General features: G+C 50.4%; 8 protein-coding genes across 8 annotated transcripts; 4 read left to right on the top strand and 4 right to left on the bottom strand.

The window, feature by feature from the left end:
- Positions 1–1,459: 1,459 nt before the first annotated feature.
- BDZ99DRAFT_374125 (uncharacterized protein) lies at positions 1,460–2,062 on the bottom strand (the record flags this gene model as incomplete). Its single annotated transcript, XM_033714906.1, has 1 exon — positions 1,460–2,062. A coding segment is annotated over one exon (603 nt), but the record flags the coding sequence as incomplete, so codon positions are not given.
- A 2,252-nt stretch (positions 2,063–4,314) lies between these two features.
- On the top strand, positions 4,315–7,232 carry BDZ99DRAFT_493248 (uncharacterized protein; the record flags this gene model as incomplete). Its single annotated transcript, XM_033723219.1, has 1 exon — positions 4,315–7,232. The coding sequence occupies one exon, from the start codon at positions 4,315–4,317 to the stop codon at positions 7,009–7,011; it is 2,697 nt and encodes an 898-aa protein (XP_033584393.1). The 3' UTR covers positions 7,012–7,232.
- Positions 7,233–7,241: 9 nt separating this feature from the next.
- Positions 7,242–9,046, bottom strand: BDZ99DRAFT_373574 (alpha/beta-hydrolase; the record flags this gene model as incomplete). The annotated part of the gene is made up of 7 exons (XM_033714879.1): positions 7,242–7,361; positions 7,431–7,491; positions 7,547–7,637; positions 7,695–7,876; positions 7,910–8,777; positions 8,827–8,929; positions 8,981–9,046. Coding segments are annotated over 7 exons (1,491 nt in total), but the record flags the coding sequence as incomplete, so codon positions are not given.
- A 659-nt stretch (positions 9,047–9,705) lies between these two features.
- BDZ99DRAFT_470436 (uncharacterized protein) lies at positions 9,706–11,339 on the top strand (the record flags this gene model as incomplete). Its single annotated transcript, XM_033721627.1, has 2 exons — positions 9,706–9,830; positions 9,890–11,339. 2 exons carry the CDS (start codon positions 9,706–9,708, stop codon positions 11,337–11,339), a joined length of 1,575 nt encoding a protein of 524 aa, XP_033584391.1.
- Positions 11,340–11,629: 290 nt separating this feature from the next.
- BDZ99DRAFT_530094 (P-loop containing nucleoside triphosphate hydrolase protein) lies at positions 11,630–13,963 on the bottom strand (the record flags this gene model as incomplete). Its single annotated transcript, XM_033726414.1, has 5 exons — positions 11,630–12,358; positions 12,414–12,620; positions 12,675–12,866; positions 13,065–13,074; positions 13,121–13,963. 5 exons carry the CDS (start codon positions 13,961–13,963, stop codon positions 12,114–12,116), a joined length of 1,497 nt encoding a protein of 498 aa, XP_033584390.1. The 3' UTR covers positions 11,630–12,113.
- Positions 13,964–15,945: 1,982 nt separating this feature from the next.
- On the top strand, positions 15,946–16,640 carry BDZ99DRAFT_15735 (uncharacterized protein). The gene is made up of 2 exons (XM_033712845.1): positions 15,946–16,149; positions 16,219–16,640. The coding sequence occupies exons 1-2, from the start codon at positions 15,983–15,985 to the stop codon at positions 16,448–16,450; spliced, it is 399 nt and encodes a 132-aa protein (XP_033584389.1). The 5' UTR covers positions 15,946–15,982; the 3' UTR covers positions 16,451–16,640.
- A 226-nt stretch (positions 16,641–16,866) lies between these two features.
- Positions 16,867–18,233, top strand: BDZ99DRAFT_457163 (uncharacterized protein). The gene is made up of 2 exons (XM_033718627.1): positions 16,867–17,975; positions 18,021–18,233. Exon 1 carries the CDS (start codon positions 16,945–16,947, stop codon positions 17,785–17,787), a length of 843 nt encoding a protein of 280 aa, XP_033584388.1. The 5' UTR covers positions 16,867–16,944; the 3' UTR covers positions 17,788–17,975; positions 18,021–18,233.
- Positions 18,234–20,059: 1,826 nt separating this feature from the next.
- On the bottom strand, positions 20,060–21,599 carry BDZ99DRAFT_15687 (guanine nucleotide binding protein, alpha subunit). Its single transcript, XM_033712839.1, has 6 exons — positions 21,385–21,599; positions 20,977–21,322; positions 20,802–20,930; positions 20,623–20,752; positions 20,335–20,573; positions 20,060–20,277 (listed from the first exon to the last, which is right to left on the bottom strand). Exons 1-6 carry the CDS (start codon positions 21,506–21,508, stop codon positions 20,178–20,180), a joined length of 1,068 nt encoding a protein of 355 aa, XP_033584387.1. The 5' UTR covers positions 21,509–21,599; the 3' UTR covers positions 20,060–20,177.
- Positions 21,600–21,712: the final 113 nt, after the last annotated feature.

The raw sequence follows: 21,712 nt of genomic DNA, 5'->3' as shown, positions 1-21,712 counted from the left end.
GTTGACGTAGTGCGTTCCTTAGAGCTTGTTCTTTATCCGTTAAGAAAACGCGTGGAACAAGAGAATAGCGCTCAAAGAGCTCGAAGAGCTGCAGTACTGCCCAGTCGTAGTTCGCCTCCTTCTCTTTTGGCAGGAAACAATAGGCAATTTCGAAGTTGTTGCTAGTACACGTGACGCCGGTAATATGCAGGAAGGGCATACCGAATCTATTGGTTTTGTAGGTGCAATCCAATAGAATAACGTCGTGATTAGCCCGTAGGATCTCGATAGAATCCGGATGGGCAAAGAAGAGGTGTTCAATTCGGTTCTACTCATCTTTTGTAAAGTTGTATACGTACTTCCTATCACGGCCGTTAGGTGCCGGGAATATAGAGGTTTCTAACGTATGGAGGAGCGCCTGGATAGGCGTAAGGCCGCCGAGAAGCTCGTTCCTATACCGGGTGCGCTCATTGGTAATATCGTGCGCCGTGATAGTAACCCCTTTCTTCAACAGCTTTGTATACGTCTCATTAGGCTTTGTTCCGCTTGATGCATCCATTCGAATAAGGGCATTCGTGGATGCCGAGCGCTTCCTATTACAGGCGGCTGCCGTAGGTTTGAGCATAGCGTTGTGATTATTGTGAGCTTCCTCCACCGTCTCCCATAGCCAAACACGTGAGCCATCAACTCCAGGAGGCTGCCGAGTGAGCGTACCGCTCATCTTACAGTCTACTTTGTTAGTAGACGTACTGCGCACGCGTGCATGAGACTCTCTGGTGCCTCCAAAGCAGCATCGGTACCATATTTTCCTCGTTTCCTTCGTCTTTCTGTCTGGTTTTGAACGGAACTTGATGAGCCCGTAGCCCTGCGCCTTTGCATGCTCTCTAAGCACTTCCTCGGCTTCATCTAGCGTACAGTAGGACCGTGGCGGTGGTGGTTTGAGGGCCATGGTGAGTGTATTGAGGAAGTTGAGGATCAGGATGTAATGCTTTGTGGCCACGCCGCACTTGGAGAGAGCATTTGGAATTAGTGAGAAACGTAAGCGAGCGAATCGGAGGCCCCGGAGCACTCCTCCGGACCAATCAGAAGATCAGACGTAAGAAGGGTGTATACGGAGTAGAAAAGGGGTGTACACCGAGTAAATATAGGGTGTACATTTAGCAGCGCCCAAACTATAACCTAAAGAACCTATTTTCTGAAAGAAAGCCGTCTCTACTGCAAAAATATCATCGAAGCTCCCTACTACCTTCTGCATAAATGTGTCCTTGGTCTCGCCGGACAAGCTGTTACTACATTCTAATACTACTGCTTGAACTGGCAGCCAGTTAGAATGCTCCTACGCACGTCTGTCTACGCGTCTCAGCTGTACAGGGTTCACTTCTCAGCTGGACAAGGTTCACCTGTTGTTTTGTCACCGTTGCTGCCTGCAACCCCTGGTCTCTCTTCACTATATAGCCACTCATTAGCACCTCAATACAACTCATGCTTTCCTCACTGATCCTTTGCCCTTCCTACGCCAGCTGCCATGAACAAATCCTGGGAGCCAGGCAAGACTGTCCCAATCAATTAGGACAACTTCCCAGTCCTTTATTTCCCCCTCGGCTCCCTTAATCGACCGCGTAATGATATTACGAAACTGCGGGTCCAAATGAGTAAGCGTAGGTTTATAACCCCTTGTTCTCATCAAGGTTGGTTTGAACTCAGGTAAGTATTCTACCGCATCGTGACGGAATTCGGGAGTTATGGCCGTTGTAGCTGCGCGCAGCTCGGCAGAAGCATACATGGCCGAAACGCAGTCCTCATAACAGTTGTAGGGTCCTTGCATGCCTTTGGGGCGGAGATAGAAGAGATTGAAGTCGGAACTGAAGGCTTGATGATGGACTCGACCGTAGCATCCTTCGGATGGAACGGCCCAGAGTAGTTGAAACTGCTCCGAAAGCTTTGAGCAAATAATCTCCCGCGCTTTATCATCCAGAGCTATCCACTTTGTCTCGTCGAGCATCTCGCCTTCGATGAACTCGCTGACCAAGTAGTGGATGCCATGGGGCTGTTTGGGCACGGTGAACACAGCATATACCTTCGGCGTCCGGACTTAGGAATACTTCTGTAGAAATAACAGGTTCTCGGCTTCCTAACTATATATAATGATAGCCCTAGCAAAGTCGTACGTATAGAGGCTTACATGTAGTAGAAGCGGGTCTTTCCCTCTTTTAATAACACATTCACCAACTCTGCATAGATCAAAGACTCCGCCGGATAGAGTCAAGTTGTTCTCCTTCATTCCTTTTTCAATCTGGTCCATCGAAAGTATACCCGGGTGCTCAGGGGCTTCGTACGGGAATTTGGAAACAATCCATTGGTCGCGTTGGGAGGGTGTATCAGGTGTATTTATATCTTCCATTATGATGCGAAAGACTTCTTCCTGACTTGTGACACCATAATGTTCCATCAGGACTTCGGCTTTCGTGCGCATTCTGTAGAATTAATTGAAACAACTCAGAATAAAACATAGAGTGAGAGCTGCAGTGACGAGAACCCCATTAATGGGCACTTGCCTTGTGGTAGGTGATTATGGCTTGACTTGAGCCGCCTAAATGGATAAAGCATCTTTTGCTATGGTTGTCGGATAGTTTATCCATTTTCGATGCGCTGTCATGGGACTCCTTTGAACTTTACTCTTTGTGGTACTATTGAAGATGGCTGGACTCGCGCCACCTAGAAAGATAAAGCACCTTTTACGTCTCCAGCTCCCCTCCCCAGGCCCACCAATTCTCCTTCCGCTCCTAGATGCAAGCGGCGGTCACCAATACCTCGTAGAAGAAAGGGCTTGGTTGCTACGCTTGTAAGGCGGGGAAGGTGGAAAGTTGGATATGGGTGTCTTCTTCCTCTCTGGGACCTAAGCACGCATCACGTGATGATAGCAATTGCACACCACTTTTCTTTGTTCTTCCTTCAAGTACTCTTGGCTTGCGAGACTGCTTTTGGTGGAACGTGCACCTGCGTCAGGCTTCAATGTGAAGACTGAGCGTTTAAAAGCACCAGTTTCCGAATCAGATATACTGCAGAGGGTATGCAAATCTCTAATGGGATCAACTTGTAGCCCTTCGTCAGGTCTGATCATTATCTGCAATGTCTGAGCAGGCGCCTCATTAATAGATAAGGAGGGCAGGGCCGAGGTGGCTAAAGTAAGAGAGACGGATGTAGGAGAGCATTAAGAGAGCAATAAGGGCGGGTCTGAGGCTAGGAAAATGTCTGCCTTGGAATAGTCGGCCGAGGTTTATCCGAGGGCGTTGCAAGCCGCGCGAGGCCACCTCGCTGGCCCTTTGTGCTTGATCGAGAGCGAACTCCAGTGTCAGTGGGGCACGCTGGAGCCCTGCGCTCCGCAAAGCGCCATCTTTTGGCGTGGAGAAACCATTAGCCGAGGGCTTCGGCTGCTGTACGTCCCCCTATAATCTTATCGTCAGCCTTGACGCCACCCCTTCTCCAATCCAGGGTCGATATGGGCTTCGGTCCAAGGACATGCACCTTACAGCCTCTCTTTACGTCCGGCGGTCTAGCGCTAAACTGAGTCGATCCTGGTATACCTCTTTTCTGGGCTAGTACTTAACCGGCGTGAGGATTGATCGACTGGTATGTTGCTATTCCCCCCTGAAGGCACCCGGAGCTACTCCCTTATACGGTAAGTCTGTGGCTTGATATTAGAGAGTGACCACCGGACGTGAAGAGAGGCTGTACTATGTACCGTGTAGTACAGAACTCTGCGGCGCTCTTACTGCGTATGCGCTTCAATTCAGCGAATGGATAACGCGCACTACATATGACAACTTGGTGGGGCAGCTGGGTGTGGGATGTTGTGAGGAAGACATTTAGTAAGATTCGAAGCGGGAATATCTAATCTCACAGTCCTCGAGAACCAGATTCTCGCTAGGAGGTGAGCCTAAGGGGTTGCGCCCTCAGGGGAAACTCAGCCTAACCGCCGTGGCTGTCGAATAAGCAATTTTGGAGGGCGCAGTCAGCGCCACTTTTCGCACCCGACCGCTCTCGTCTTCTCCGATCTCGAACTCTTTAAGAGGCAGGCACGCAGGCAAAAGACGAGAACCCACGGCTCTCGTCTGTCACTGCAAAATGCTGTCTACCACATGGATTGTCATCGCTGCCTTACCTTGCATGTACGTCTTCAATCTCCAACCTAGCGATATTGCCGTCGTCTTGTCCGTTCCTTGGTTTGCAGTCGCCAGCGCCGCGATTCTCTTCCGGTACTTTCAGCCTATTCTATCAAGACTATGCCATATCGGACTCTTATTCTACTGGTTTGTCTTTATTTCGAGGTCCAAGATGTACGACTTCTTCCTATTCGGCCAGATCTCTCAAGAGCTCATGCGCACGAAGGAGGCTACATACGGAGAGACAGATAATCTTGGCCGACACTGGACTCTAAACGTCGCCGACCTTATTCTTAGCAGTACATTCAACTGGGCTTTCAAGATCCTCTTTCCGAGCTACCATTGGACTCTGGTAGCTCTGAACGTTGTACTAAATATGTTTGTCTTTAGCCATCATGTTGTCCAACTGTGGTCACACAAACAGATCACGAGGCTGTCGAGATGGAATAGATATGCATGGAGATGGCGGGACTTCTACATTGAGCGTGCCTGCTTATGGACCATTCGGTACCTCGACGTTCCAGCAGCGAGAATTATGTTGAGCGTGTGGTGGACGACATGCCACTGGTTCTACAGAAAAATGACTCCAGATCTGATGAGGCGGCTGTCCTTGATCTGTTCCATTATGGGTATGGTTTACTGGTCCAACCCGGACTCTCGCTATCTGAGATCTGCTAGAAACATGCTGTTAGCATATTCTCTGTGGATGAGGGAGATAGCGAAGTTCACCAATCCAAACCCACCAGAATACACCTACACCCCTTTGAAGGGTCCAGAGGACATTCGTGTACTCCTTCTGCACCCCCGTTTTGGGTTCCGGCCAGTCTGCTGCAGCCTGGTGCAAGGCCCTCATATGCGACTCCTGCTGTATGAAGCTATTTCGTATACTTGGGGAAAGATGGATAAAACCGAGGATCTCGACGGTCGTCGGGTCGCCATGTATTCAACTGAGGAGATACTTGTCGACGGTTGCAAGATGAAAATTCCCAAGAGCGCCTTTGAAATCCTTGCCAGCTACAGTTCTCTCTTCTTTCCACGACTTCTTTGGATAGATGCTATATGCATTGACCAAAAGAACGAAGCCGAAAAGTCTCAACAAGTTCCATTAATGAGAAAGATCTATCAGCACGCGCTCTTCACGACCGTGTTTTTAGGCCAGTTCCCGATACAGCAGGGCCAGGACAACATTAGGGGATCCTTGTTGCCTTTTCGGTATGACGGCATCTATCCCATCGATGCGAGGTCACGAGCACATTTCAAGAATGCTCAATTGACGTTTGATCTATTCAATGAGTTCCGCATCCTCAAAAAACCATTGCGACGCTTTGGGAAGGACATCTACGAACTTTATGAATCGCTATGTCGCGCCGAATCAAAGCCACCTCAGTGGGCAGCACTTCTTGAGTTGCTGCAACACCCTTGGTTTGAACGCGTATGGGTCGTGCAAGAAGTTGCAATGCCACAACACGTGCAAGTGAGGTACGGAGATGAAGTTATCGATTGGGACATCATTGCGAGCGGAGTGGAGATGATTCATTCCTCTCGACAGTTCCGACTATGGTTGGAGTTGGCACACGATATTCAACTCCGGCACGTTCAGCACTCCAGTCTCTACAACATCATCCGAATGCAACGCTTCCGCCAAAAGCTTCACTCCTCGGAAAGTTGGCGTAGGGAAGAGATCAAGATTCTTGAAGCCCTCTCACAGAGCTTCTATTTTAAAGCAACCAATCCTCGCGACCACATCTATGGTTTGATGTCCTTCTGCGGAGACCCTGTTGAAGTAGATTATGGAGCTTCAGTGGAGGATACTTTTTTAAATGCTGCAACGGAGCTCTTTGAGAGAGCGGGCGGGATACGTCTCTTACTCCATGCTGCGGGCTTGGGTAACAGATATGAGATCCCCACCATCACACTGACACTGCCATCTAAGACCACCACCACCATCTCATCGACACTACGGCTACCATCTTGGGTCCCTGACTGGACTAATGCACCAAAATACGACAGATTGCAGGACTCCGACCGATATCTGCGCCCGAAAGAGTATGAAGCAGGGGGGGAGGCCATACTCACAGTCAACATGAAGAATGATAGGGTTCTCCACCTCTCGGCTGCCTGCATAGACGCTGTCTACGAGCTTGGGACTCCACTTTTCATTATGGCGGATCAGGGTGTGATTGGCACAGCAGACGAAATGTCCCATCTGGCAGTTAACTACGAGGAGTGTTGGAAGACTCTCACCAGTTCCCCGTGCACGGACGATACATATGCGCATACTTCACCAAAGCAACCGCTGAAGGAAGCGTTCCACCGAACACTACTAATCAACAGGCCCTTTGAGTGGGGTAAATCGCTCGAGGACACCCTTGTGTCCTTCGCGAAATGGGCTGAGCAGCTCAAATTCTTTCGTTTCACGTCGTTTGCTCATCGAGAAGAAGAAGTATATCAACTACTGCAAATCATGGATAAGATCACTAGTGCGGTCGAATCTTCTTGCGGTGGGAGGCGGTTGTTCATTACAAGAAAGGGATATATTGGACTATGTCCTCCGCATACGAAGACAGGAGATCTTCTATATGTTGCTCCAGGACTTCACGTTCCCATTCTGTTAAGGCCGGAGTCATTCGTCATGCAACAGTATCGTGGAACTTCAACATCTGCATCGACTTACAGATTGGTAGGGGAATGCTACTGCCATGGACTCATGAATGGGGAAGCAATGCCAAAGAAGATTGAGTTGGAATCTACAGAGCCGGAATCTAGAGACTTGGGATCTGTAGAGTGGGAATCCAGGGAGTTGGAACGTATGATGTTGGAACTTATAGAGTCGGAATCTATACAGTGGGAATCTATAGAGTTGGTTTGAGAATATTGCATGACTTGGCTAGGCGAGTCGGAGCCCCAACTCTACCACGATTGGCTAGGGCGAAAGTTTGGTGAAGCCAATATTTTCTATTCCTAATTACATATTATATGGCTACTTTACACAGTACGATGAAAAGAAAAAGGGGAACCGCAATATGTATAGACAAGTATAGGCTTGCACTCGACGTTGAGTCGAAATGAGTAGTATCTAACCCCCGGATTCCGCAATCTTTAGCTGTCAAACGGTTGTATATCCGCCTCACACATGATTCCCTTTTTGGGCATCTTGCCGCCTAAGTACTCGGCCACATGCTTCACGATGCAGGTAGACGGCGCCGCAAAGGAAGAGTGCTGTCAACATCATTAGCCACCGCAAGAGCTTAAAATCATCTCAAAAAATGCAACCAAGGATGAACGTACGCCTACCGCATTTATAGTCACAACGACCGAGCCTGGGAAGTACTTCGCCATCTTTTGGGCACTATTGGGTAAGGTCAGCTGGAACAAAACGCAATGCGAGGATCAGGACGGCCTACTTCCGGAGCGGACAGACGGGGTCGAATTTGGTCGAGATCAAGAGGATAGGGAAGTCGAGCTTCGCAGATGGAGGGAGGTCTACGAAAATGACTAGTCAGCCACTAAAGTTTTCGTCTAGATTTAAAGGAGCGTTCTCTGACCACTCACCTCCGAAAGTCACACTTTTAGGCGGCTGGACCTCCACATTCTTGCAGATGATAGCATTCCAGCTCCACGCATCCCCGGCGTACCCACTCACATCCATGATTTCATTGTTCACCTCGTTATACTCTTCAAGCGTCATATTACCTTTCCCATGCGAGTCAATGCACTGAATGGCAGTAGCCGAGCTCATCGAAGCCCACTCAAAGCCCTTGTTGCACCCTGAGGTGAGACTGAGCTGCCCAACCGCCGCCGCTGCGGCCAGTAGCGGGCTGCCATTGTCGTGCTCCAGCGCCGTGAGGACTTGATCTAAGATAGGGAAGAAGGCGACGGGCCGGTACAGCGATTGCAGTAGAAAACGTTTTAGGTCGGCGTAAGTCGCTAGCTGTGGCGCGTTCGCAATACTCTCGTTGAAGACCGGAATGGGCTGCCATTTTATCTTCTCGGTCACCGCATCAAGCGCCTTAATGATGTCGGCAGGCGTCTTGCGATAAAACGAGCAGCTCTTCGACCCGGCTCGATGACACGACTCAGCGAAGCTCTGGACCACGGCGTCCGCATCAACGAGGTTCTTTGTCCAGTCCCCACTGAAGTAGCCCTCCGGATCATCCACGCCGTCCAAGACCATCCGACCTACCCGATGCGGCCACTTAGCTGCAAACACAGAGCCAGTAATAGTGCCATAGCTGATGCCATAGTACCATAGCTTCCCTTCTGCTTCAGGCTTATTTGCCGCCCGCTGCTCGGCCTCGACGTACGTGAGCATATCCTGCGCTGCTGCGGGGGTGCTCACGTACCGAGCAGTGCCTCTTGAACCACCTAACACACGCGTGAACCACTTCCCAAATGCTTCCGTGAAGTAGTATTGGCTCGCCAGCGCTGTCGAAGATGCATCTGGGACGGTGCGATAAAAGGCAGACTCGAAATTCGCTGCCGTGGCAGGATCACCGGGGAACATCTCAATATTCGGTTCGCTGTGACCCACGCCGCGGGGGTCGAGCGCGATGATGTTGTAGGATGTTCCTATGGCAGCTTGGGCTTCTTCAGCGTTGGCCATGAGGACGTCGACGCTTGAGCCTCCGGGTCCGCCTGAGGTGATATCAGCGAGGACATTTCCCTTTATGGAGCCTAATTTGACCTTGGTTGAAAATGATGTTCGTAGCGGGTTGCTGGGCGGCGGAAATACGAAGTAAGGCCAGAACAACGGTACCGGCACTCACATCTCCATAGTCTAATGGGACCTGCAGCTGGTTAGTTTGGAATGATGACAGAAAGGGAGCACAACAACACACCTTAAGACGCGTGCAGGTAAAGTTATCGAAGCAAGGTCTCCAATTAACATCAGCTGATGGCGCAATCTACTATGGTGAGCTGCGGCCGTATTTGACAGAGCTAATTGATATAAACCTTTGCCCAGTCTTGTATCATGTCCCCACGCGGAAAAGATGGAGCAGCGTCTGCTTGACCAAGTAGAAGTACGAGCGAGAGCGCAAGAGAAAGGAAAGTAGCAGGAGTCAGCATGATTGTAACGAGATTGGATATAAGCAGGCATTCAAGAAGATGCTCATAAGGAGAGAAGACAAGCTGGCAGCATGCTTTATACACCCATTACGGCCCATGCGAGAACGCCTTGATCGGTAATCCTCGCCAAGGTGGCTGAGCATCGTGCAATGACACTTTTTCAACAGAACCAGTGGACGTCCTGAGCTTTCTGACTGCGGTGGCTTCATATCCACCGTGGTTCGTCGGACGGAAAAACATGCTACATAAGTAGTAGAGGTGCGTGGTCAGAGCAATATTCTAATTGGTCAGATCGGCTATTCTCGCGCTACTTGTGCCCCACAGCATCTTATATAGAACTCACCCCTTCCAACCTTAACCCCACCACGGGTCCACTACGCGTCCACCACAGCCCCTTGGGTAGCATGAGCACTTCGCTATAATGCCGCTGGGCTCCTGGCTCTGCATCGAATCCCGAGCATCGAGGGAGTCTTCTTGAAATAGCCGATCATTGACCATGCGACACCACGGCGACGCATCCGTTTTGGTTTTCGCCACTCCAAGCCAACAAGCCCTCAACAAGGCACCGATTGCTGCATCCCGCGTCCGTGTTCGAGTTCGCACGGGATGCTTCACCTGCAAGTACGTTTTCTCTACTAGTCTCTATGAGGCGAATAGGTTACAGCCTAAATGATCTCTAGGACACGTCGTGTCAAGTGCGACGAAACTAAGCCTCACTGTCTACGATGCACTCAAACTGGACGCAAGTGTGACGGCTATCCACGTGACCAGCGCCCTAGCTTACTAACCACATCATTCTATTCCCTGCCCTTTCGGATCCCAGGGAGCCAGCACGATCGCCAGATCTTCCACTACTACTACATTCATGCCGCCAGGGACCTCTGCGGCTTTTCCACAGGCTCCTCTTCCTTTTGGCGCCAGCTAGTATTCGAATTGGCCTTCCAGCTGCCTGTCGTTCGGGAGGCGCTCATCGCTCTGGCGTCAATCCACCGCGATTATGCGACTTTCAGTCCGGCCAGCAACGTCGCCGAGGGCCCTTCTAGCATTACTTTGACCCAGCACAACAAGGCCCTTCGCCGCTTCCGAATTTACCTATCCCAAAGCCCGGATCCGAAGAAGGAGGCCGTCATAGTCTGCTGCATTCTGTTCCATTGCTTCGAGAGCGTTCGGGGCGAATATGAATGGGCAGTCAAACACCTAGATACTGGACTCAGGCTCCTCGAGTCTTGGCACCCTGGCTCTCTCTCTGGTCCCGCGCCTTTGATCCAAGCTTTAAATTTTCATGAGAACTTAGACACCCTGCGAACAACTCTCATTCGCCTCGATATGCAGCTCTCTGTCTTCAAGGACGATCGGATACCGTCGTTCGCCCTAGTTTCAAAAGACGTAACCTCTGGACAGTCGGACTGCACCCCTTCACATTTCCATTCCCCGGCCCAAGCACAGCAGACGCTAGAAACGTTGCAGAACTGGCTTCTCCATTTTCTCATTAGCTATGCGCAGTACAAATTCCTCCCGCCCGGGGCCATGCCCTACAGTGTTTCGCGCGAGCTACACGCGCTCCGGACCCAATTCGCACGTTGGGATACTGCCATCCAAGAACTCACCCCGCGTGCGCCTTCAAACGCTACGGAGTTCAGAGACGTCGGACTCGCAAAGACCATCTCGTTCATGAAGCTCACCTACAATATTTGTGTCGCCGTGCTGTCCTTCTCGTATCCCCAGCCCGCGGAGGAGCCGGCTGTCGACATGCAGCTTCGAACACTGCTATCCGAAATCGAGTTGCTGTTGCTCTTTCAATCCTCCAGCTCCGGTGACGGCGACAACTCGCTGCCGAGAAGCGTCTCTTGCGACACGGGAATCGTGATGCCGCTCTTCCTGCTCGCAGTAAAGTGCCGCGATGCGCCACTCCGTCATCGCGCCCTCACTACACTATCCACCCTATCGAGGCAAGAAGGTCTGATGAATGCGAAGATGATGTTAGGGATTGTGGTCAATGCGATGAGGCTCGAGATTGCGGGAAGCAAGTTCCCAACTGAAGGAGAAACGCCGGCTGTGGAGGAGTGGGCGGGGAGCCTGATTGATGTGGCGGGGGATTATCACGCGTTAGCTGTGTTGCTGGGAGTTTGAGCGGGAGAAGAGGTCAGAAAGAGGGCGTAAAGACTACTATCTTCATCCGCAACGGGAATGAAGCCCGAATTTTTAACTGACATATCGGAAAAAATTGGGTTATGCAAATCACTCGCGTCATTTAGACCAGTCTCTACCTGTCTGTTCCCAGAACACAGCAAGCAAGAGAAGCGTTAGGTGAAACAGGCCCTTTCGGGAAGCGCTATATCTACCGTGCAGATCATAAATTCCTCGCCGCTGTTGGTTATCTGGGAGCTGTCAGGTCTAGACTTCTTACGCTAGAGCATCGTCTCATTGTCATTTCCGTACAAAGATCATGGGGCTGCTTAGAGTTTTGGGACTGTGTAACCATTTCGAGTGTATCTTGCTGAGATTTGGCAGAGCTCCCAGTAAAGCTGACGATGATTGAATGCAATAAACTGCTAAGAAAGTCCAAATATTCAACGTAGGCGCGAATCTGTCTATTCCAATAAAAAGAAAGCTGACCTTGGCTTCTCGTACTCGTCTACTCAACTACAAGGGGCATACACTTTGGGCTCAATCGATCCTCCGTCTCTTCAAACCACGCCCAGAATCTGCGGATGTTTGATCTTCCTGAGCTTGGTAGTTGGACCCAGAAGAAGATTCTGCCGTTTGCTGGTCCTGACTGCCTGCGGAAAAGTCAGCTTCGAATTCATTCATCATCCTCACACTCATATATATGTCCTCCGATTGCATGTTTCTACCATCGTCGGCTAATGCCAGGGCGCTTGCGATGCGCACAGCATTCTTGATTTATCGACCGTTCAGCCCTTTTTCAGTTAGGTCTTGAAGAGTAGATTCCGTCAACCATGAAGGTGTTGAGCGTTGGGAATCATTTGTCAGAAAAGTAAGCCAAAGCTCCCGCTGGGAAGGCCCAGACAACCTCGGATAGTTGATCGCAAGGTGAATGCGAGATTTGAAAGCAGTATCGAAGGCCTTCATGCGGTTTGATGTAAGGAACATAATGCCTTCATAATATTCGAGGAGTCGAAGAAAGACTATAACAGAGTGAGTACCAGAGCAGTAAAAGGCCTTGGGGAATATTCTAGTCACCTGACACGAGATCATTGCGCTTCAAATCGTGGTTGCTTTGTTGTTCCAAGAAGACGTCCGCTTCATCAATGAGGAGGAGGATTGCATTCCAACATGTAGCCAGACCAAGGATGTCAATGAGAGCACGTTCGCATTCCGGTGCAGACACGCCAAGGTCGCCGGAGGAGACGGTGTATAGTGGTCGTTTTGTGTAAACAGCAATGCTTTCTATTGCAGGCTCAGTACTTTCTAATCCATCATGGTAGGCTGCTCGATACTTACCTGCCGTCAGCGTTTTCCCAACTCCAGGTTCGCCGTGGAGTAGGAAAATGATACCCTTTCCTTTCCCTTTGATAAGGTCGTCGAATTGAAGCTCGTTTTGTGAATGGACCTTGACAAGTGACAGTATCATCCTTTTCTGGCCTTCCGCAAGAACCAGTGATTTAAAGGCCCTGGTATCATAGTCGATTTCAGCTATTCGGTCTAGCTCAAACCTGCACCACCTTTTTGTGGAGAAGGAGAACCCCGGTATATCGTGGTCGAATATGCACCATTCATCATCCGGGAATATGGGTCATCCGTCCAAGTCAGATTTCAATTGCTCCGAAATTGGAATGTGCTCTTTGTGCCCTGGTCTAGCCATTCCAAATTTGGTGCAATCAACCATTATACGTCCCTTGATCTAAAAGGTCTCAGCAATCTTCATAAAGTTCACTCATACAACGTACCATAGTAGACTGGATGCTGTAGTGATCACTCTCCTCCCGTCCGGAATTCGGTCGAAATCGCGAGAGGGACTCTGCAATCCCTGAATAATATCGCTGACAGGTATTCCTCAAATTGACGTACTTTCGGCCTCTAGCGACTAGCGCTTCTTGTATCTCTTCCTTATTTGAATGGTGACGGAGGGGAAAGACGCTGAGCTCTTCAAGAGGTTCGTAGCCATCGTACCAAGGAACAGACAGGAAATGCTCGGTGTAGCCGAAGACATCTCCATTGTACGTAATCGCCTCCGCATTCAGCAACCACCTTGAGGGGTGCGTTCTCCTCATGGAAGTGAACTTCATAACTATGTGGATGCCGTCTTTCATGTGGTAGATCAACTCCCCGGGTTTGAAGGCCATCCATAGAAGATCATGCTCGATGCCTGGAGCGCATGTTGGCGACTCCATAAAGGCGTAGTAGGCCGATATCTCGCGAGTCAATGAATCGTACATGTAGTTGAGGAAGAATACAAGGTGCTGTACCGCCGTTTGGTTGACAAGGCCCATTCCATAATCCCGAATTTCATTTCTATAATGAAAAATGCACCTGGGTTCGTCCCGGATAACAATCTTTGCATTGTCAAAGGTGAGGCCCGGGTACTTCTTGATGACGGTCCGAAGAGCTTCTTGGATGTAAGGAGAGTGGACCTCCATTTCTGTATACTCAAGCTCTTTATGACTATCATAGTATCGTGTCAGGATGAGTGCTGATTCATGGTTTCGCTCTTTGAAGGTAAATGTCGATCTTTTGGTTCCGGCTTCCAAGATGATCCTGTGGTTTGCTGAATTGTAACGGGCTTCATACATTTTGACTTCTAATTTCTGCCCGATAGTCTCGTCGACTTCGTCCGGCTCGTCTCTAGACTCCGCGAAAAGACCGGGGGTCAGGAAGTCCATTTCTGTGTCTCTGGGCAAGCAGGGCAAGTACTACAAAGATGAGCATCGACTTAGCCATTAAATCGTTATTCGAGCCCCAACAGTTCGGGAAGCACCTACGTTTCCCCAGAAAATAGAAGACTGAGCCAAGTGTTCAGATGCGGCAATTCGCTGTGGTGAAATGGAAATTCGGGGCGTTCACGAGGCTGGTTGGGGGAACAGATTCATGTGAGATTACTAGGCTGAGGCAAGTTATCTTCAGTGCGCGGAGGGTTCTTCAGGTACGCGGAGGGTTCTTCAGGTACGCGGAGGGTTCTTATAGGTGCGCGGAAGACTGCCTTTAACTCTTTCGGGGGTCTGGAAAAATCGAATGATATGTTGCATTGCATGGGGCGACGACGCTCAGCCGCGGTTGCAAGCTGTTGCCTCGGCTTTTTCTTGGTGTGGAAACAAGGCAAACTTTCTACCTACGCAAGTACTGTAATGCCCGAAAGAAGGTTACCATACGAATTCCGAACCAATGAAACACCAGATTCTTCGGCGTGCTCGCATGCCAGTGAACGGCACGAGGAAACAAAGGGCCATAAAGAGTTATATCTGTCCTATTCAAAAGCTTGATTATATGTGTTTCCCGCTAGACAGGTGTTCAAGACTCGACCCATTGCCCTCATCGATCAAACTAACTGCCCCCTCAGCCTTCTTGATAATGCGATACCCAACCGCTCCAATGTTGTGAAATGGCTGATGCCGCATGGACTCATTCTGCCAGCGCTGAATGAAAGCCGGAGCAGGCATATCCGCTGAGCTGAATGCCGCCTTCACAGCTTCGTCAATCACCTTGGAAAATTCAGATCCCGGCTCAGCGTTGGCTGTATCCCACGTCCGATGTACTGCAACATGGGTACCGGGTATGTCTCGTGAGGGCTCCGTAAGCCCTTCAATCTAAGATTGGCGATTGATAAGTGTTTATCTCTCATCCATGGGCGAGGGGAGCAAGCTCACTGCAGGCCTCGAGGTGCCTTTCTCTATTGTCTTGTCGGAAGGGACATCACAAGGAGTTTCCATATCTGTTTATAGAAGTCTGGAGTATGTAAGTGTAAGCTTGAAACTGGGGACACTGCTCGGGTACAATGCTCACGTGGACCTACAAGGTATTCGAGGAGAAAATGTAGACCGCGGGCACTGTGAATGAAGGTCTACTGTGACGAAACGTGAAAGGACACGATTTCTATCGAGACGGCGGCAGCTTTAAATAGCCTGCGCAGGTAGTAGACAAGTCGCTTGCAGACCTTCAGAAACATCTTGACACGATTCCAGGGTCATTGCGGAGGTGCTTGAGGCCCTTTGGGAGGCACTTCGGTAGCTAGGTGTTTGAGGAAGCCTACAGGAGCATTCGGAAACATCTTGGGCAGCCATTGGTGGGCAAGAAAGTGCCATCTTTGGCAGCACTTTTGTAAGTGAAAGTTTCAATTGAATACGGCGACGGTCTATTAAACAGTGAATTGCGCATGGGCACTTGGATGATTCTGTGGGAGGCGTTGAAGTGGGGTCGTAGCTCGCCGCAGACATGCGCAATCTGCTCCCACCAATAGAGAGATGAGGGCACCTTGGAGGCCCTTTGGAAGCATTTTGGGGACGGGGTGTAGCCCTGCCACAGCGTCAGGAGGCTGAAAGCCAACGAGGCCGAAAGCCAACGAGGCCGAAAGCCAACGAGGCCATGGGGCAAGAAGGTCGTAGGGCTCAAGTTGTCTCTCGCAACTCTTCTCTTCGGAACGGGATCAAGGCAGCCAGAATGTGCCGATAGATCCCTCAGCAAGCGCTTTGAGCAATGTCTACGCAGACACCGTGCCTCACTCATGGGCTCCTTCTATGCTCTCGTTTAGCTCTATCGCACAGCAACCACTGATGGCCTCTGCCTCTCCAGCCCCGACCCGCCTCTCCACAAAGCTAATGAACCCTCCTCCAAAACCTCAAAGCTCCTCGGGTCGTTCTGCCGTGATTACTAAGAAAAGTCGGACCAAGTACGAACCCTATATTCGGAAGCTTTGGATCGATGGGGGCAACTCGCTCCAAGACACAATGGCAAAGATGGCAGCGGAACATCATTTTGTAGCTTCGTACGTTCCTCTGCTGTTGGCTGTTGCTGACACATTAGTCGAATTGGTCTTGCTAATGGCCCCACACAGCGAAGATCAATACAAGAAGCAGTTCAGAAGGTGGAAATGGTCAAAGAATACTTGTATACCAAACAAGGAAGGGTTATGGATGCTGCATAAGGCCGAGCAGGGAAAGGTTGAGCATGACAAGGATACAATGTTCGAGTTTCGGGGTCAAATACTAACTGAGGGGAACACCCGGCCGCGTCTCGAACGAAAGAAAGTTGAAATGCAAACGCAGAGTTTGAGTCTAGGTAGTTGACTGCCATTTTTGACCTACCATATACTGACGTGCTTCAAGATGAGAGTACTCCAAGTGGAATCAACTATAATACTCCTCAAAACGATGTGTCCTCGCCACGGATCTTTCGCTCTACTTCTACCCATGAAGCTCAGCAAAAATGGACTCCGTCGTCCGCCCACGGTCCTGATGCGAATCAAATGAGGTTCACCTGGAACGGGGACGCATAATCAGACTTTCAGACACGATATGATGAAGCAATTGAGGACGAACGGTCGGGACGACTTAGTGACGCGGAAACGAAGCTTCGAAGTGCATTGGAGGGATTCAACAACCTTCTTTCCGCCACTCATCCGTATACAAAGTCTATAGCATACTGGCTAGCTTCATTTTACGCCAAAATGGTTCGTATGAGAGATGCAGACGCAGTCCTCGGTCGGATTACACAAGAACATCTGCAACGCTTTGGCCCCAGGGACTCTAGAAGTCTCGATCACGTCTTTGCTGTCGTCGACATGTTTCGCAATTGGGATCGGCCAAGGGACGCAGCAGCATATCTTGAACAGGTGTTGCATCACTTAGAGGACAGCGAGCTGCCTGCTCAGTCGGACGATGTCAATATTCCTTCACACGCTGTGGGGAGGAGCCAAGCAACTTCAGCTTCGCGTGGACCGTCTTCAGGCTTTTCAATCCCGCTCGAAGGACCAGTTGAACCTAAATTGATAGACGCCCATCTTCGCGGAGGAGCAAGGGGAATGCAAAGAGAGGAAAGGTCGGATGTCCGTTTACTTCGTCTGGTCAAGCACTGCGAGAAACACCCGAAAGAACTCGCAAAGCAGTCTATGCTCTGCTGGACTGCTCTTCTAGAGTTTTACGAGGACATTGAAGATGCAGAGAAGAAAGCGGATGCCCTCGACCGAGCAAGTCATAACTTCTGGGCCATTAATGCCTTGGACGAGAACAAGACGAAGGACATCCTGGAAGCTTGCATTACATGCATTCAAGGGTTTGTGAAAGCCGGACGACATCAAGACGCAGACGACATGTTCATTCAAGTCGAATCCGATGCGCGAGAGACGTTTGGTTCGGATGATGTGCAAACAATCCTTATTCTTGAACGCATTGGTATATTCTACCAAAATGAAAGAATGTGGGAAGTCGCTGCGCCGCACTTTGAACAGGCGTTGGCGGCACGTCTTTCGAGATTTTGGGAATACCATGAGAGTGTGAAGCGGTTGGAACTTGCTCTTGAAGACCGACATTATGAGATGTATACACACTCGGCAAGCACGCAGCGCCAAACAGATCAGTTTTGCTGTGAGCTGAGCAGACGGCGACCCCACCTTTTGATGCTTTGATGCAGGACGCTATGAGAGGATCAGGCGAAGCTTAGGGAGACACAACTTGAACGAAGCTGCAAACGATGGACGCTCTTTTTACACCAAGACACAGTGCCCAGCTACTGTCGCTATATGTCTCGTAGAATTTCGTTATCGTTATCGATCTGGTTTCCAAGCATGGCTCAATGACGGCCACGTGATGTAACCTTACATGTGAGTTTCACGTGACTGTAATGAGCACTAAGACCTACTACTTCTACTTCGTACATCGTACCTAGGCACGTTAGGTAGACGAAAGAGGACTGGGAGCTTGAGACGGCAGCCTTCACCGTCAGGGTCAACTCCACTGACAGCGCCATCTGGTTCACGAAGAGCAGCACGGCCAGAGGGGGTATGGTACCATAGAGTCAACAAATTCGAAGACAACGTCTGGGGTGATTGGCTGGTTTATTCATTTTGCGGATGTATAATCCAGTTAAGCAATCTTCAGGTTGTAAAAATCCCAGCTCCCCTCTTCATACCCAAAACTCTCCCTCTCCCCCATTACTGACTCAACCCTCCCCGCCAGACCACTCACTAACAAATTTCATGGGCGGAGAGCTCCATCACGAGACTCCGTATATCCGTGTGATAGCCACAGGGTTCCAGGAAGCATTGCTCCAAACAGCAGCGACTCCGAACTCCGGAAACCTTCAAGCAACCACAATGAAGTGTAGACAGGTAAGTCCGGTAATCAAGTGACCTAACCACCCTAGCAGCCCACGACTTTATGAAAGGCAAATGTCAGACCGTTATATTAATTTCAAATTTGATGACGACAGCGTCAAGCCGGAGCCTCAGGATTCGCAGTTCCGTTGAAGCGAGAAAGGGGTTTGAGATGGGAGGGCTGGGGGAGGACGAGATGGGATGGGATCGGTGGCTTTCGATTCAGCTCAAGACGGGCAGGACAGGTTTACTTTCTCGAGCCAGAGTGGTGCTGCAAATTTAAGGATATGCAACCCGAACCACTTAACTTCATCCATGATCCTCGCTTCCTCATTGGCTCCGGCCACTCCCCGCGGAGTCCCACTCACAACCTGTAGCGGGCCTCGTAAGCACGACCGTTCCCGCCCCCATAGTCCAAAGCACGCTTCCAAATCCGCCGTGTCTCTCCTATTCCAATCCGGAGTCAGACGGAGTCAATCTTTCCGTACGCCTTTCGTTTGCCAAGAACCTACCGTCAAGGCACCTCAACGTATCAAACATCACAGCTCAATCACACAAAACCACCCCACATGAACAGTACGCTCTCATTTCGTGTCTATCTCTACCCCCCTAAACCATTTGCAGCACTAGATACCCCAGCTATTGCAACAAACCCAGCCGCCCCTCATGTATCCAATCCAAAAACCCTCATATCTTCGAGGCCTGCGTAACTCTTTCTTCCTAGCCCCACGGGAACCCCTCCCCCCGCTTTCCCCCGGCCGATCCTAGTAGATAAACACAAAAGCCCCAGGTACTCTATTTGATACCCGTACACCACAACACGTGGCGAGAGAAAGTAATTGGCAAAGAAGATAGAATGAAGGAAATCTGATTCAAAAGCCCGCCACTCCTGCCGTGAAAAAGAAGCCATTGCTAGAAAGCGGTAAGAACGGACAGGCCAACCGACGGGAACAAACGAGATTGGGAGGAGCGGAAAAAGAGAGCCCGAGTTGTTGTTGTGTGTGTATAGGTATGGATGTTCGTAGCGTGGCAATTCAAGGAGAGACTAATAAACGTACAAGTAACCACATAACTCACCCAACTCACCCGTGACACGCAACAGACAAAAGCCCAAGATTGAAAAACGGAAAACAGACAAAACACACACCAGTGCACATGGAAAAAGAAAGCCGAGTACAGTTTCCTCGCGGAATTAGGTTTGGCTCATCCCTCCCTCACGTGGAAATAAGTTATTTGAGCGGATACGCGCGATATATAAAGATCTCATGCGGACTTTTGTTTCGGAGAAAGATAGTAAAAGAGATAAGAAGAGACTTGGCAAACAAGGGCGGCATTGATATGGGAGAGAGAGAAGAAAACAACCTCGTCCCTCGTTTCCCCAGGAATGCTACCCCTGGGTTTGTGCGAAGAAATTTGACACCGGCCAGGGGATATGTCCCGATGGAGGCCCCCCGTAATAACGCCTAGACTCCAATGCTGCGCTCGAAAAAAGGAGACAAATCGACTGTCCCAGATCCCGGCTCGTGACCTCCAGATGTGCTTGATATTACGCAGCGAGGACGGTAGGTCGTGTCGTGATGGCGGTTTGTCGTAGGAATGATGAAATCGGTGAGTGTCGATGGGAGTGCACGTGGATGGGTATGCACAGAGCGGTGGTTCGTGGAAAAAAGGACATGCGAAAGGAAAGTGACATAGGGCCGAGGTCATAGAATGCCTGAGTCTTTCAACGCATTTTGAAGAATTGTCTCCTTGACAGCCGCGAACACGAGTCTGATGTTTGAGGTATCGGTGGCTTGAGTAAGACTGTTCCTGGTTAGCATGCGAAGGGAAAGTGCCATTTTCATGTACAGTATCGCTTACTGAGGGTATAGATTTAGGTGCGCCCGATTGACCTGGTTGAACCTCCACAGGAGGTATTTTGCTGCCCGATTCACGTCGTTGCCGCCTGAATAGTCTGGGAAGTAGTTGCCTAGAGGCGACCGTGCTAGCTTGGCCTTGAAAAGATCGACCTTGTTGAGGAACAATATTATACTTGTCCGCATGAACCATCTCGAATTCACGACCGAGTCAAATAGGACCAGACTTTCCATCATCCGATTCTGGTGATGATAATCAGCACTGCAAATATAAGCAAAGTGGAAATCTTACCTGGCTGCTCTCTTCTAACAGCACCTGGTCGTACTCGCTGAGCGCTACGCAAAAGATAATTGACGTGACGTTCTCGAAGCAATGTATCCATTTCTTTCGCTCGCTACGCTGGCCTCCAACGTCGAACATGCTGCCCTGCTATTAGCCAGACTCCTTAAAAAATGCTATAGCAAACGCACTGTATGCTTAACTGGCCCATGGTGAATCGTGTCTCGTATATACCGGTCGTTTTCGTTCGCGCCCTTAGCACATCTGCTTCTTGCGGAATATAGTCCGGCGACGCTATCCGGTTTACTTCGTCGAAGAAGCTGTATGTGTTAGCAGGCGAGGCTGCAGAAGGTGCAGCGGACGTACTATGGTGCGGAATCCATCAGGTAGAATTCGCTGGAGTGCTCGAGGACCTTTTGCGCACAAGGGTCGCGCCATAGAGAGGTAATGGCCTGGCCGACCTTGTACTCTAAAGGCTTCTCGGGGTCCGGATCCACCACATATTCCATCAGGTAGTTGCAGTAGTCCTCGGTCGCAGGGTCTTCGGCCTGGACGTCGAATTGTCGCATGGCACCTATCAGAGACTTGGCGCAGTCTATGACATTCTTGTATATGGTGAGGCGGTACTGGGCCAGCTCGTCCATGGTGTAGCCATTCTGGTGGATAATCTTCATCTGCTTGACAATAGTCGACTTGCCGCTCTCTCCGGATCCTAGAAGACGGCTGGTTAGAATGTGCAGTCTGCAGTCAATGCGCCAGAGCGGGCGGTGGTACCTAGCAGCAAGATCTTGCACTCGCGTCGTAGTCGCCGGGAATCCTCCTCCAGCTTCCGGTCAATGGCCTGGCTCCGCTTCTTCTGCTCGACATCCTCGTTGTTTGTGCTCATGCAGAGACCCATGGTGCCGATGCGGTGCGGCGGCACTCAGCCGCGGAGGAGTTGAGGGTGGTATCGAGAACAAAGCTGGCAGGCGGCGGCTGGTCGCGTCGCAAGGGAGGGCGCCGGGGGCACCGCAGAGACACGGTCTCAGTGCTGAAGCCGCAGAAGAATGCAGGGCGTGGGTCACGCCCGCCGGCAGCGAGATGGAGAGGGTCAAGAGAGGTC

The sequence above is a fragment of the Mytilinidion resinicola genome (genome assembly GCF_010093595.1).
Source record: "Mytilinidion resinicola strain CBS 304.34 unplaced genomic scaffold BDZ99scaffold_1, whole genome shotgun sequence".
NCBI classification, from domain to species: domain Eukaryota; kingdom Fungi; phylum Ascomycota; class Dothideomycetes; order Mytilinidiales; family Mytilinidiaceae; genus Mytilinidion; species Mytilinidion resinicola.
Note: the sequence above shows the minus strand (reverse complement) of the source record. Positions and strands in the feature narration are given on the sequence as shown.

Bases quoted from the DNA above. Each gene is read 5' to 3' on its own strand.
- BDZ99DRAFT_15687 (XM_033712839.1), bottom strand. From the start codon at position 21,508: ATGGGTCTCTGCATGAGCACAAACAACGAGGATGTCGAGCAGAAGAAG. The intron at 20,931-20,976 runs GTACGTCCGCTG...TAACACATACAG, and splicing joins CTGATGGATTCCGCACCATA to CTTCTTCGACGAAGTAAACC. The intron at 20,278-20,334 runs GTAAGCGATACT...AACCAGGAACAG, and splicing joins CACCTAAATCTATACCCTCA to TCTTACTCAAGCCACCGATA.
- BDZ99DRAFT_457163 (XM_033718627.1), top strand. From the start codon at position 16,945: ATGTTTCGCAATTGGGATCGGCCAAGGGACGCAGCAGCATATCTTGAA.
- BDZ99DRAFT_15735 (XM_033712845.1), top strand. From the start codon at position 15,983: ATGAACCCTCCTCCAAAACCTCAAAGCTCCTCGGGTCGTTCTGCCGTG. The intron at 16,150-16,218 runs GTACGTTCCTCT...GGCCCCACACAG, and splicing joins GAACATCATTTTGTAGCTTC to CGAAGATCAATACAAGAAGC.